We start from the raw sequence: 15152 nt of genomic DNA, 5'->3' as shown, positions 1-15152 counted from the left end.
CCAGAGAAAAATCATCAAAGGAAAGCAGATCGATGCCCAGCTCACAAACAAGAGGAATGTTAGCAGCCTGTTGTGGAGACGCACGGGAAAAACAAAACAAAAACAAAGCGTAGGAAAGAGGAAATATGAGTTCAGAAAGGAAACATGAGAGCTCAGAGAGGCAGAGGTCAGAAGTCAGACACTCAAGTAGGAGAGATATGGAAACATGCTAATTAAGGCTCAGAGGACTCATTCAGAAAAAAGTTCAGATTAATGAGGACTTTTATAACCAGAGGAGATGACTGTTGTTTACTCTCAAAGCTCATTGACCAAACCTTAACTGTAGTCATCAATGACCTTTTTGAACACAGAAAAACAGTGAATCCTATTGTGCTCAACCAACCTTTACAGCGGTCTTTAGAGAGCTCTAATGAGCACAAGATCAAACTGTGCAGACCCACACAGCACATTCTCCAGTCAGCATACACATTAGAATTCAAACCATTGCCTTATCTTATGGCCTGCCATTCTTACAGGGCAATCAGCTCCACAAGTTAAAAATCCTTTCTCTGTGCATACAATACCAGATATGTCATATCTATCGCACAGCTGTATGTCTTTCAGGTCAGCAGGTGGCTTCCTCTATAATTCAGTGCCCCGGGGCTATAAAGAATGACAGCCAAGGTTGTTTGCCAGTGACAGTTACATTTCGATGGAATCCTATAGCCGAGTGCACGAGCCTCCATATGTAGAGCAGTAATGAAAGGCGTGCATGAAGGCAGGGAGCAGAGCACAGAGCACGCCGCTGTTTGAGGGGGCTGGAAGATCACACAAGCAAGGCTGCAAAGCGGAGTTCTTGCGTCGTGCTAATGGCCACAGGGGGTGGGGGTGCTGCTTGTGTGGAGGGAGTTGAAGGCAGTCCATAAATGTTCAAGAAAAATAGGTCATATCTACATCTACAGAAATGTTGTGTCAATTAAGAATGAATTGTTTCCTGTTCCTTGACTGTATTAATAATGTAATGAGAGTGATTGACTATTGATTGCACTAATCCATTTCACCACCACAATTACTTTATTTTCATCTGGGAACTGACATGGTATTGCCTCCAGTCTCTAGAACGCATATTAATGCTCATGCCCAACTCCAGGACTTGGGAGTGATTGGCAATTGAACACTGACAGACATGTAATCAATTATTTCTCCGTTGCCATAGATTTTTTCATGTTTCCCATTTGAAGGTAATGAGTGCCAACATTCCAATTAGAAATAGTTCTCTTAATTAGGGTCTACAAGTGAACCAGTTGCATTCTGAACATAACATCTAGGATATTGTCTGCCTATGGTTAACTTTTATGCACCAAATGTTTCTGTCCTGACAGATCATTAGAGTCTTTTCTTGTATACAATAGGGTCTATGTCTAATATCATTGATAAAATGGCCAACTTGGAACTGTCCATTGAGACTCTTTTCCGTTGTATAATGACGGTACCTCACTGCTACGCTAGGTTTTGGTTAGCAAAATAAACATTTGGGGATATGTTTTTCTACTAATCGCTGGCAACTGTGTTTAAGACACTCTGTGACACTGTGATATATCATATAATGTTATATTAAAGCCATGATATAATCACAATAAAGCACCACCACCTGAGAATTATTGCTTAATATGACATGATATTATTGCAATCTTCTCATGTAGGAAACTGGAAGAAATACATGATCCCAAATAAGTCCTCATCTCCTATACACTTTCAGAATTCTAGAAATGACAACAAAACTAAGACAGATTTTGTATCTTTATTTAGGATTATGTTTAATGAAAATGCCACACTACAGCAAGCCTCACATACAGTATTACGTTATGAGCCAGTGGACAGTCTAGACTTGGGTTATGGACACAGACAAATCTGTGAACATGGAAGAGTAATGAACTGTCACTTTTGGATATTCATTCTGATATCACCCATTCATTCCTCCAGGGCTATGGGTACTTTCATTCTCTGGATCAAGAATATAAGTTAATTTCGGTGTAAAATTGTAAACAAACACAAACACAGTCCCCTACTCATTATCAGTGCAACAGAACAAAGATTGATGGCATTGCGCATTAGAGCCGCATGGCCTTCTAGGTTCTTGCTATAGGGAGTGGGATGTTAATGACCACAAATATAGAAGGCCGTTCCAAGCTGTTCTGCTGGGATAAAAGTAATGTGCAAAACACTAATATCCTTTACCTTAAATTTGTCAACTTCAGTCTTGGAACAAGTGGCATGATAGGACAGTACCTGCAAGAAAAGAGTTACATATATTTTACTGTGTATTTTATTTCATTTTAAATGTTAATGTATAAAAAATATTCAGTTGTACTCTAGGAGTACAAGTACAGTTTTAGACCAGGGTTAAATACATAACAGATTACTATTACTGCATATCAGTGTGGACAGCAATACATTGAAGTTCTAGCAGAGACTTCAGCTCTGAATCCATCTCTACACTTCCTCATTTCCTGTGAGACATACGTACGTAGCGTGCACTTATTTAATCAAAAACATCAAATTCAGCGATTCCATAAGCAATGCATCTATCTAGATCCACAGGACTCTCTGAAGATTATGATGATCCGACTCTTTGTTTCGTTACTTTCCCTGTCGGTACCAGTCCAGCAGAAATGCAACACTAGAAAACTCCCTGCATACCAACTATAAATGAATGGATTGATTTAATCTATAGTATATTTATTATGGAGAGAATTACATTCAGCTTTAGAGGCCAGGTTGAGATAACTGGTCTAGATGGATTGCTCATATGTCTCTACAATGAGACCTGATTTTGTTTAAATTCATTTGTTTAAACCTGTAGAAGCAGATGCACCTGTTTGAGGTACTTAAGTATTTATGATCATCAATAGGGAAGAGAGGCAGATTTCTCCCCTTGTGTGTATTGTACGTATATTGTCTTTTTTTGTTTTGTTTGTATTGTCAATTGTCAGTCGTTTCATTTTCATGTCTGTCTGATTAAAAATTGAAAAAAAGTAAATTGAAAAAAAAAGAAGGAAAAAAACTCCCAGCATGAGTATGAGGCAGAGCAGTGCTGAAAAGCTATACACTGTATAAAGTAAGCTTATATGCTATAAGCCCATAAAACACTAAGAACAATACAAAATAGTTTCACTCAACGTCCTCCGGATGTGCAACTTTGAAACAGATGATAACATAATCCATCCACCATGGCTTGCCAGCTTGGATGGCAATCATCGGCTGCTTGGCATGAGCACCTGCTCACCTAGCGGCCCACTCAGGCATGCTTCATGAGCTTCAAGGCCTCACTGTCTGCTTTTTTGCCTTGTTCTCAAAACTATCTCAATGTAATGTATACATGTAGCTATATTCACACCAGTAAGACGCCTAAGAGCGACCTCGCCCTAGGCTGAGGTCACGTGCACGCATCCGCCTCGTACTGGCGCTTTCAGATCAACATGGAATGAATCCTGTACTGGCCATATAAGGAGCATGTCTTGAGTGTACAGGGTTTGATGAGGTCAGATCAACATATGGAATGTCAGAACAGGTCAGCTCCATACAGTATATGGAGATCTAAGGGTGGTAGCGGGGACATTCTCTTGAGTGTACAGGGTTTGATGAGGGCCCAGGTAGGGCCGTGCAGCAACAGGTCAACAGCATGCACACCAACACCCGCCCCCACTCGAGCATGATTGGCAGAAGGCCCCTCTCTATTCTGATTGGATGAAGGCTGGGCAACCTAGCCAAAAACGAAACATACGTTGGTTAACTGGGGACAGGGAGGAACTCCTTATATGGTCAGCACACTCTATAGTAGGGAGGATTATCACAACAAAACAAAAAAATAAGTGATATTTGAATTAAGTGAAATCACTGAATATATCTTTAACTGCGACTTTCGGTCGCAATAACTACTCAGTCAACCATCTATAGAGATGGTTATTAATGTCTAATGAAGGTTATTTCTGCTTGCTCCTAGTCTGCAAATGCCCCATGTATCATCCAATCATACCATTAGTTTTTTAGATATATTATATTATATTGTGTATATATTGTGTATATTATATTATATTATATATTATATTGTGTGCAAGTGGAAATGTTGGCCTACAGGTGGTACTAAAGAAGAAAAAAAAAGCAATCTGCCAAATAAATGAGATGCAAAGCTGAACTTTTGCCCTGAAAGGTCATGGTATCACCAAACTCAATAGTTAGTCCTCTAGGGAGCATGAAGGTACAGAGCTAATTACATGACAATAGTTTTTTTATTTGGGACCAAAGTGTTGGTCTGACCGACATAATTGTTAGACGAACAGACCAACATCGCCTTAGTGGGGCTGTAAACAAGATAAATTATCTGTTCAGCATCAAACAGGTCGTTTTGAGGAAGCAATCTGATTGGTTGAAACCGCTTTCTAGCCGTGCTTTAACCACGATATTGGAACGGATAATCAAAACAAATAATTCAGCCGTGCTTTTCTTGACTTGGTGGCTAGGCTAGCTAGTTTCTTGGAGCATTTGTGGTCGTAGTGGCTACAGGTTAAAGGTCCCTGCACACTGGACGCGTTTTCAGATTTTTAGCTGCGGGCGGGTTTCTACGGTACCGCAGGCGTGCATTAATGACGATAACGAACACCCTCTCGTGTAATATTGCTTAATAGTATACTTAATCACACAATTGTGTTGTTTTCAAGCTGCACGTTCATGCAACAAAGTATAAATTAGCCCTTCAAGTAGTTAGTTCTTAGTTCTTACATCCAGAGCCACTGACTGTTTAGCCCAAGACTTCTTGACTTGGTCGTACATGATGGTGTTGTTGATTCCCAGACCACAGAAGATCACAAATGCCTGAGAAGAGAATTACACAGCCTGATCAGTAATAGATTCAACTACAAACATTTAACCCCTGATAATTCCCCAGAGCAGAAATTTATTGTAATTTACCTCAAAAAGACGCTGGTCTGCATCATCAAATGGCTTACCATCCAGCCTATTGAGCACTTGAGCCACACCTGTAACACACGTACAATGACGAGTTTAAACATTGAGCCAGGAATCAGGATGTCATCTTGAAAAGATAATGCGTTGATGTTGCCGCTACATTCCTTCACCTGCATATGATGCTAATGTTTCAAAATAATACGTACACACCTGCATATATGATGCAAACATCCTAAATATCATACAGTATCTGCTTTAACATACACCATATGTATATGTATATATCTATTTGTTCTATTTAACTGGTTTCCTATCTCTTTCCCTTTGCTCTCAATCTCTTTTCTCACATATTACAAAATGCTTTCAAAATGAGCATCCACAAAAAAACACCCACTTAAAACTGATTGAGATTCCTGGAATTGGCTCAGGTATATTTCACAAAAGCTATCCCTAATTAGTAGAGAATTGCACCCCCACACAGTAAAATCACAACTTTTAAATTTTAATTAAAAAGAAATGGCTAAAATGGGGAATTTATTGTGCACTCTCCTGTGCACACTCAAAGTCATTTGCAAAATATGCTATATAAATGTAAGTAAAGGGTACATCCGCAGCCATAAGACATTTTTACATTAACAGCAGTCTGTGTAGTTTACTTCAATGGCAATAATTAATTAAAGATTGAGTGCCGTGATCCCCCCCCCTAAAATATGAGCAGGTAGGCCTACTATGATTATACTATTATTTTCAAAAAAGTGTACAGGAAGTGTTGTTTATTAAGTATACCTGGTTTTCCATTTAGCACCACCCACCAATTTTACCATCTTAAGCAGACGGTAAAAGGGTTATATATATATATATATATATATATATATTTTTTTTTGCTGAGTGTAAAGTAGGCTATTAGAATCCCATTGATTATAATGCCAGAAGATATTAGGAAATTTACAGAGAAAGGGGTCAACCCATAGAGTTATACATAATCTAGACCGGACAACCTCCTCCCCAGCCATTCATTTCAATGGAAGTTGCTCAGTGGCGTTTGAAGCACCTGGAAGTCTGCCGGAGGTACCATTATAACTATTGATTGATTGATTGAAATATTTATTAACAGTTTGCAGAATTTACAGTACATTTCAAGCACAAACTCAATACGACTGTTAACTGTGAGTGGACGACCCAATTAAGCATTACACAACTATATGGTTGGCTTGAGCGCAGTCTCAACTTTGAGGTCACTTTTAACACACTTTTGCGTCATGACTTCATTGAACGTCCACTCACCTCCATGCAGGTCCTGCACTCAACGTTGGCCAGCCGCTCTGGGGGCCTAGGTCATCCCTATGACTAAATGTTTCATTCTATGTCCATGTTAATGTTTGAATGAAGGCTTTCATTTGACAGCAATGTCCCATACTGCAATTCAAGGCAGCAACATATTAATGTATGTTGTTATGCCTGACAAGAGGTTCAGTTAATGTTTAATTCTATGTCCATGTTAATGTTTGAGTGAAGGCTTTCATTTGACAGCAATGTCCCCTGGTCTCGATAAACAACACAGAATGATGTCATTTTATCTTTTAATTAAAGAAATAGCCAGGACTTTGCTGATAAAGCCAATTGTTAGCTCATAGTGAGCTGGAGACCTAACCCATGCAATGAATATAGTCTGTCTTATTGGAGGCGTGCTGACCAATTTTCTTATATTTCATGAGAGCACCCTTACATGCTACTTTGTACTTCATCAAACGAGGGTGTCCATTGAAATTATACTGAAAATATACTGGTCGTTAAGCGGCCTTGTCGTAGGTTGTGGAGAGAAAAACGGTTTCCTGCGTCCGTGGCTTAGATTGTTAATATATAAGAAATGTTAAAGTGGCACTCTCTGATGACCTGGTAGACAAAACAGGAAAGGGTGCACACCAGTGTTGGTGAGGTGCTGGCCTAAGGCAGTAAACAAGTAAAAATAAGAAAAAGGCTGCACACTCGTAGCCACGATGCTGTATATTTATTGACAAGAATCCAACATTTCGACCAAGGAGGTCTTCTTCAGGGAATGACCTACTACCATTAATGACGAATTGTTTTTGACGGTTATGAATACAATAAAAACAACATGTACAGGTATGTGTGATTCCAGCAAATCCATAGTCTAACAACTTTTGAAGAAGCATGTCATAATTAACAGTATCAAATGCTTTCGATAAGTCAAGGAAATTCTCAAAGCATATTCATTATTATTGAGTGTAGTATGAATGTATCAACCAATTGAACCATATTGGTGTTCATACATAATGTTACAGTCCTGCAGATGTTCCATCATTCTGTTATAGACCAATTTCTCCAGAATATGGGAGAACATAAATAGTTGCTAAATACACTAACGGTCTCCAGATTTGTAAACAGGAACTACTTTAGCAATTTTAAGGTCATCAAGGGTATTATTACAGTTTCAAGAGATTTGGTGAAGATGTGCGTTTAATAAGGCTTAACAATTGAATGTCTAGTTTAGATATGACCTCATCATGACTAGCAGCTGAGCCTTTCATACACATAATTACGTCCCTGCTGAAGACTAACGTTTCCCTCTCAGCTTCCCTACTGCCAGTCTCAATAACGAAGAAATACAGACAGTAAAAGGCTGCGGGCTCCCCTCTTTCATTAAACCCCCCCCCCAAAATGAATGGACACCAAGGAACACATTTTGTTTACATTGTTACCTTGGTTACATAAAACATCAGGTGGGTGTTATTTTTGTTGCTATAACTCCCTAATTTGACTGTGTGGAAACAACGAGGAACATCACTACCCCTCACCCCCATTGTACTGAGTAAATCGATGAGTATTGGCTTCGTCGGTGCCTCCCGAGGCGGGATGAATACTACAAGGCACCATGCCAAAGACCACAGAGGTGTCCACCAACTATCCACTGCCCTACGGCACCTCTGCACATTTACACATGTTTCTTTAGTGGGTCATCTGTGGGGTCTGGATGTCAGTGTTCAAAACATGCTTCACAGTATAGAAGCAGGATTTGAACCCAGAACCCAGAATTAATTAAATAATTAATGCACAAAATCTCTGTACGTGCTGCATACATACGTCCATCTAGTTAACGTATCTTGAAGGGAACAGTATACAGACAGGAAAGGGAAGAGAGATGGGGAGTCCGGCTTGGCAGCCTAGGTGCCCAGACGGTTGAGCTAACCATCTGGGCCAACCCCAGGGACATTTATATGTCCGGTCAGCCAATCACTTAAGTTGTAGTATTTTCTTTAACATATTATTTCATGATCTAAACTCAGCAACAAAAGTTTGGAAACTTTATTTCTCCATTTAAATAATACCAATTGGTATTGTATTTTATATCATTGATTACTAGTCACCTTTACAACGAGGTATAGATTGTAAGGATCTGGCGTTCGTGGAATGAGCAACACAGCTAACTAAACGTGTAGGTAGCGCCTCCAAACAATTGGCCAAAATGGCAAGTGGTTGGTATTCAACACTTGCTTTGAGTTGCTTAGTGGATTGGATGATCGTTGTCATCCTGGAGGATGGCGTTAGGTCCCAGATTCTGAAGATATGGGATCGCCACTGGCTCCCGAATCTCATCCCGATATCTCACTGCATTGAGATTGCCTTCAATGATGACAAGTTCTGTCTTGCCTGTGAGACAGATACTACCCCATACCATACAAAGTGTTGTGGCTGCGTATGGAGTTCCCTAACACTGAGTGTAAAATTAGAAAGTAAAGTAAATTGTCAATATGTGTATTTTTATCATTACTGTGGGAGAGTGCAATCATCGAATCCACCAAGCAACTCAAAGCAAGGATGAGTAGTGCCCAATGCCAATGAGGTGGGAACGAAATTCATCTTCTAATCTAGGGTCCTATAGTGCTTTTTCTGGTTTTATCTTCATAGCAGATTTTGTATTGACCTGTACAAACTGTGAATAAAGTGTTCAATCAATCAATGTTGGCCTACAAAGCAACCAAATGTATGGTACCCCCATACCTTCAAAGCCTGATTCAACCCTGCAACCATTGACCAATAGACCTCACTCAGATCAGCTAGGAAGCTGTCTGAACCTTCCCTAAAACATGTTTTTACCCATTGTGATATTCCAAACAGTTTAGCTATAATTAAACTTAGGTCACAACTAGCCAGCTCGACTTCCCAAAACAAACTGGTCAGGCTCCTACTTGGCCTCACCCCCCGAACCCACCTCACCCCTGCCCACTTTGACAGGCTGGAATGGCTTAGGGTCGGTGACAGAGTACAGCATCTTGCAATGGGTCTGGTCCACAAGATTCGATACACCACCAAGATAACCATGTACCTGTACCTGTCTAAATACTTCCTTAATGTTAACGAAGTCCACACCCACAACACCAGAGGGAGTGCAACAAACCATGTGCAACCCAGATTCGACACAAACAAGATTTGATTCTCTTGATTTGAGAATTCTCTGTGCTGCTTTTGTGTGAATAACAGCTTTCATTCCAGGTTCCCATCGGTGCCACCCACGTACACACGCAACATTTCTTCTCCTCTCAAATTTTCAGCACTGTTTGTCCTCCCCTTCCATACAAATACACACACACACACACACACACACACACACACACACACAATTCTTGCCATTTTTTAATTAAAAAAATGAAATTTAGAAATACATGTTTTAATTGAATTGTTAATAAATTGTGATATTATCTACATCTACACAGTCTATATTTCCCAAAAAGAAAGAGCAGGATAAAACACAGCCAACGAAAATTAATATCCGGGAGGTTATTAATTAAAAGCAGGGAGGTTATTAATTAAAAGCAGAGGCATGTCCCCCCGCACACACACACACACACACACACCCATGACACGACACACCGAGAAGGTGTTCAACTGACCATCTGTGATCAGATGCAAACAAAACGAATGACTTCCTGTGTCAGACCTCAGTGGATCTGAATGGAGCTGCTAGCATAGCCTCGCCCTGCAATATCCATCCAGGCTCATTCTGGAACACAAAAGCACACAGCCAGGAGAATGGAACTCCGCCTCTGTGCCGCCGCTGCTATTTATTCAGATTTTCTAATCATTCCCCTGCACGTACATTTTATGTGTGTTTACGTGTGTACGGTGGAACGGCACTAAAGTACCTCACCGACCGGACCTACCAGGTTTCCTGGAAAGGTCTGTTATCATCCCCCCGAACCCTCCAAACTGGGGTCCCACAGGGATCTGTACTTGGTCCCCTCCTTTTCTCACTGTACACTAAATCCCTTGGCACTATCATCTCTGCTCACAATATATCCTATCACTGCTACGCCGATAACACAACTGTTTCTATCCTTCCCCCCCTCTGCCACTCAGGTGGAAGAGCGCATCACCGCATGCCTGGCTGACATCTCACAGTGGATGTCCTCCAACCACCTCAAGCTGAACCCAGACAAGACTGAGCTTCTCTTCTTCCCAGCTAAGTCCTGCCCTATGCGGGAGCTAACTATTTCCGTAGACAACGCCCTGGTAATGTCTGTCCCAACAGCCAGGAATCTTGGTGTTGTCCTGGACAGTCAGCTCTCGTTCAAAACTCACATCACAGCTGTCACTCGTCAGCTGTCACCGTTCCTCACCCAGGAATCAGCCCAGCTCCTTGTCAAAACTCGACTATTGTAACTCCCTCCTTACTGGCCTACCAGCATGTGCACTTAAGCCTCTCCAGCTGATCCAAAATGCCGCAGCTCGCTTGGTCTTCAACCAGCCAAAATTCTCAAATGTCTCCCCCCTGCTCCGCTCCCTCCACTGGCTCCCGGTCGCTGCACGCACAGAATACAAAACTCTGATGCTGGCATTCAAAGCAACCAAAGGTATGGCTCCCCCATATCTTGCAAGTATGATTGAACCCTACAAACCCTCCCGCGCACTCAGATCAGCCAACGCAGGGAAGCTGGAAGTACCCTCACTAAAAACGCCGGGACAACGCTCCACACTTCCCAAACTCTTCTCCCTTCTGGCTCCAAAACTGTGGAATGCACTTCCCATTGCAGTCAGAACTGCAGCATCACTCCCAATCTTCCGCCGTAGTCTGAAAACCCACTTTTTCAGACTCCATCATGGCCCATAGCACTTACCCTACCCCCTTAGATAGCATTTCTGTAGACTTAGATAGCATTTGATACAGACTTATAGCATGTTATGTAGACAGCACTATAATTGCATTGTATGTAGTCATAGCACGTCATAGTACATATGTATAGCATAGTAGTATATATATAGTTTGTATAGTTTCATTATATAGATATTCCACTGTTACTTTCTTAGTTTACGCATGTTTCCTGATAAATGCTTTTTATGTGATGTATTCCCATGCTTTTTTGTTCTTGCTTAATGTAAGTCGCTCTGGATTAAGAGCGTCTGCTAAATGTCTAAATTGTAAATTGTGTGTGTGTGTGTGTGTGTGTGTGTGTGTGTGTGTGTGCATGCTTGCGTGCGTGTGTTTTTGAAGGTGCATAATGCATAATATTTTATCTAATCTAATCCTTGCACAGTCAAGAATCATGATAAGTCCGGCAAAACACGTCCCATTTGTGCGCTTACCTATGATTTGGTGGTTGCTGTTCCATATGGGTACACAAAGAACAGATCGAATGTGGAAACCTGAGAACTGGTCAGCCTAAAACCCAGGGACATGTAAACACAAGCCAGGAGTTATACTCACAGGTACCTACTGTGTATACCAGGGATTCTCAACCTGTGGGGCCATGAAGATAACACAAGTGAGCCCCCAACTAATTGGCAAAACACTGAGACACTGACATAAAAAAAAAAAGAAAAAAAAACATATTTCATTGAGATACCGATAAATAGGAACTTAATGTTGGTTCCATTGATTCAAGCCGGAACACAAATAAACATGCTCTGAACATGCAACACAGCCATCTTCCGAGTTTTTAAGTGGAATTAAGTGGTCAGATAGGTGGGCAGCAATTTTCAAGTGGGCCCTAATCCAGAAAAGGTTGAGAATCACGGTTGTATACTGTACATCATAAGGGACGTGGCAAGCACACAGTAAACTCCTCAGTGTTCATTTAACTCTTACAGTGAGTATAAACAAATGGAACCATATGGGTACCTCTCTTACAAATTGATAAATTATAACTGAGGGTTTTACTGTGTAAATTCTTTAATTATTGAACTATACAGTGCATGCATTCTATTTTTGCTGCTGGAATATTAACTATGCATGCATACATGCTTCAGCACTGATTGAATATTCTATAACATTGTGAGAATATTATATAGAAAGAGCTATACAACAGTGTAGAGGATGGACTATTATCGGAGAAACTACTGAGACAACTAGTACTGGAAAACTATATATAGGATTTCAATGATTCATGAACCATTGAGGTTTCATTTTAGGAGTATACACTGTAGTATATGGTCGGTTGGGATCATATCATAAGGAAATATCTAGGTTATGTGCATCATGAGACGCAGGCACTCATAACATAATCATGCTGTTAGAATATGATCTATATTGTGTATATGAAACCTTTTATTGTGAAGTGCCCGGAGTACTACCCGGAAGTGCCTGTTAACATGAGGGTATATATTGGCTGAATAAACACGGTTCGTCAGTTCTGTTGTGTACAGCTGACGGGGATGATGTGAACAGACGCTGCTGCCTCCTTGTGTTATTTCCTCCTGATGCCCGACTAGCTCCCAGGCTATCTAGATTCTGTCTATCGCTGTAATGGCAGCTCTGTCAACAGGTTATGGGCCCAGAAGGACGAGAGATGGTGATGGCCGGTGGAGTCGGATTTGTTTTGATGGAGATGAACGGAACTTTGAATTGTGGTTGGTAAAGTTCCTCGGGCACTTAAGGCTAAAAGGGCTTAAGCATACTATACTGAACGAGCCTGATATCGACGACGAAGACGTGCTCGATGGGGACGAAGCAGCCGCGAGAGACGCTGCAGCCGAAGCAAGAGCCGCTGAGGACGTCGAGAAAAATGAGGAAGCATATGCCGAACTCAATTCAAGTTCTCGATGATACAAGTTTGTCATTGATTATACGTGATGCAGCAGATGATGGGAGGAAGGCGTTGCAGATTCTGAAAGACCACTATGCCGGTAGGGGAAAACCAAGAGTGATTTGTTTGTACACAGAGCTGACGTCGCTCCAGAAGGCTGCTAACGAAACGATCACAGACTATATTATTCGAGCCGAAATAGCTATTACGGCACTGAGGAATGCGGAAGAGATTTTGAGTGACGGCTTACTGACAGCTATGATTCTGAAAGGGCTACCGGAATCATATAAGCCATTTTCCATCCACATTACACAAAGTGACGACAACATCACCTTCGCCGAGTTTAAAGCCAAACTGAGGAGATACGAGATCACTGAAAGGTTCAATAGCAATTCCGGGGATGACAGCGTGATGAGAATAAGAGGCAAGGACAAAGACGTGAGACCGACCTGTTACAACTGCGGCCAGAGGGGGCATAAATCTTTCGAGTGTGAAGATGCTGCCGGTCAGAGAGAACAGAGACAGTGGTGCAGTCTTTGCAAAAGTCCCACGCACAACGATGGGGATGACAGCGTGATGATAATAAGAGGCAAGGACAAAGACGTGAGACTGTGCTGTTACAACTGCGGCCAGAGGGGGCATAAAGCTTTCGAGTGTGAAGGTGCTGCCGGTCAGAGAGAACAGAGACAATGGTGCAGTCTTTGCAAAAGTCCCACGCACAACGATGCCAACTGCAGGCGGAGAAGACGGAGAGACAACGTCAACGTGACGCAGGATGAAGAGGCGCACACGTTCACCTTCAAGGTGGGCCAGGTGAACTGCGACTTGGACGGCGCCGGGAGACCGAAGCAGAGACTATGTCAGGGCATTGCTCTGAGCATCGGGCTGACACCGGGGCTACGTCACACATTGTGACCGACGTGAAGAGGTTCCGAAACTTCGACGAGAGTTTCGAGCCACGGAAGCATGTTCTGGAGATGGCTGATGGAGTGAGGGCCTCTGGCATAGCGCTGAAGAGAGGTGCTGCAATAGTTTACCTGAGAGATGACAAGGGTCGAGAGGTGGAAACGATGCCGAAGGGGGCGCTGTATGTTCCATCCTTTCCCCAAGACATTTTCTCAGTCAACGCAGCGATATCCAACGGAGCCACAGTCTTTTTCAAAGAGAGACAGAACAAGCTCATCCAAAAAGATGGTACGACATTCGACATTAAGGTACATGACAGGCTGTTTTACTTAAACACTGTTGATAAGATTACTAATGTTGATGAATGTCATGGGTGTTATATCAAAACGTGGCATGAAATCCTAGGACATTGCAACTACGAAGATGTGTTGAAATTGCAGAATGTAACTGAGGGTATGGAAATTAAAGACAAGGTTGATATTTCCAAATTGTCATGTGAAGTGTGCACAAAAGGTAAATTTGCTCAGAGCCGAAACAGAGAGCCAGACCAAAGAGCTAAAGCTGCACTAGAACTTGTACACACTGATTTATTTGGACCAATCGATCCAACAGCTAAAGATGGATTCAAATATACTCTAGAATTTACTGATGACTATTCAGGAGCAATTTTTGATTATTTCTTGAAATCTAAGAGTGACGCAGTCAAAGCTACAGAGAAATACATTGCTGATGTTTCACCTTATGGGAAAATTAAGTGTATTCGATCAGATAATTGTACCGTGTATGCTTCTGGTCTATTTCAAGCATTGCTAAGCAAAAATGCCATCAGACATGAGATCTCAGCTCAGAATGGGACAGCTGAAATAAATAGGAGAACACTGTTTGAAATGGCCAAATGCATGCTGATTGAAAGCAGTTTACCAAAAGAATTGTGGACATATGCAGTAATGACTGCTGCTGCTATTCGAAACAGGTGTTTCAACAAGCGTGTAGGACAGACCCCATATTATATGTTGACAGGAAAGAAGCCAAACCTCTCGAGAATGAGAACATTTGGGTCCCCATGCTATGCATACAAGCAAGACAAGAAAAAGTTGGATTCACGATGTGAAGAAGGTATCTTTGTAGGCTATGACAAATACAGCCCAGCTTATTTGGTGTTTTATCCTGACACAGGGAAAGTACTTGTAGCTAAACACAGATTGGTAAAATTCATTCAAAAGAGTGTCATTGCTAGTCAGACTCAAACAGAGCAAGAAATGG

The 15152-nt window shown here is 41.5% G+C and overlaps 1 protein-coding gene across 3 annotated transcripts in view; it reads right to left on the bottom strand.

Annotated features, from left to right (window-relative positions):
- The window catches only part of pde11a (phosphodiesterase 11a), a 52122-nt gene that overhangs the window by 13054 nt on the left and 23916 nt on the right, over positions 1–15152 (bottom strand). For 2 of the 3 annotated variants that reach the window (XM_083776031.1, XM_083776029.1), the window contains exons 7-11: positions 11545–11620; positions 4948–5015; positions 4759–4851; positions 2218–2268; positions 1–67 (exon numbers count right to left, since the gene is read on the bottom strand). The exon at positions 1–67 is cut by the window's left edge and continues 80 nt beyond it. In XM_083776031.1, coding sequence (XP_083632157.1) covers positions 1–67; positions 2218–2268; positions 4759–4851; positions 4948–5015; positions 11545–11620 — 355 coding nt within the window. The remainder of the gene's footprint in view (positions 68–2217; positions 2269–4758; positions 4852–4947; positions 5016–11544; positions 11621–15152) is intronic. The other variant, XM_083776030.1, reaches the window with a different exon arrangement.

Source organism: Protomyctophum parallelum, assembly GCF_964188405.1.
Source record: "Protomyctophum parallelum genome assembly, chromosome: 11".
In the NCBI taxonomy this organism is placed as follows: Eukaryota; Metazoa; Chordata; class Actinopteri; order Myctophiformes; family Myctophidae; genus Protomyctophum; species Protomyctophum parallelum.
The sequence above is the reverse complement of the archived record's forward strand: the minus strand, read 5'-3'. Positions and strand labels throughout refer to the sequence as shown.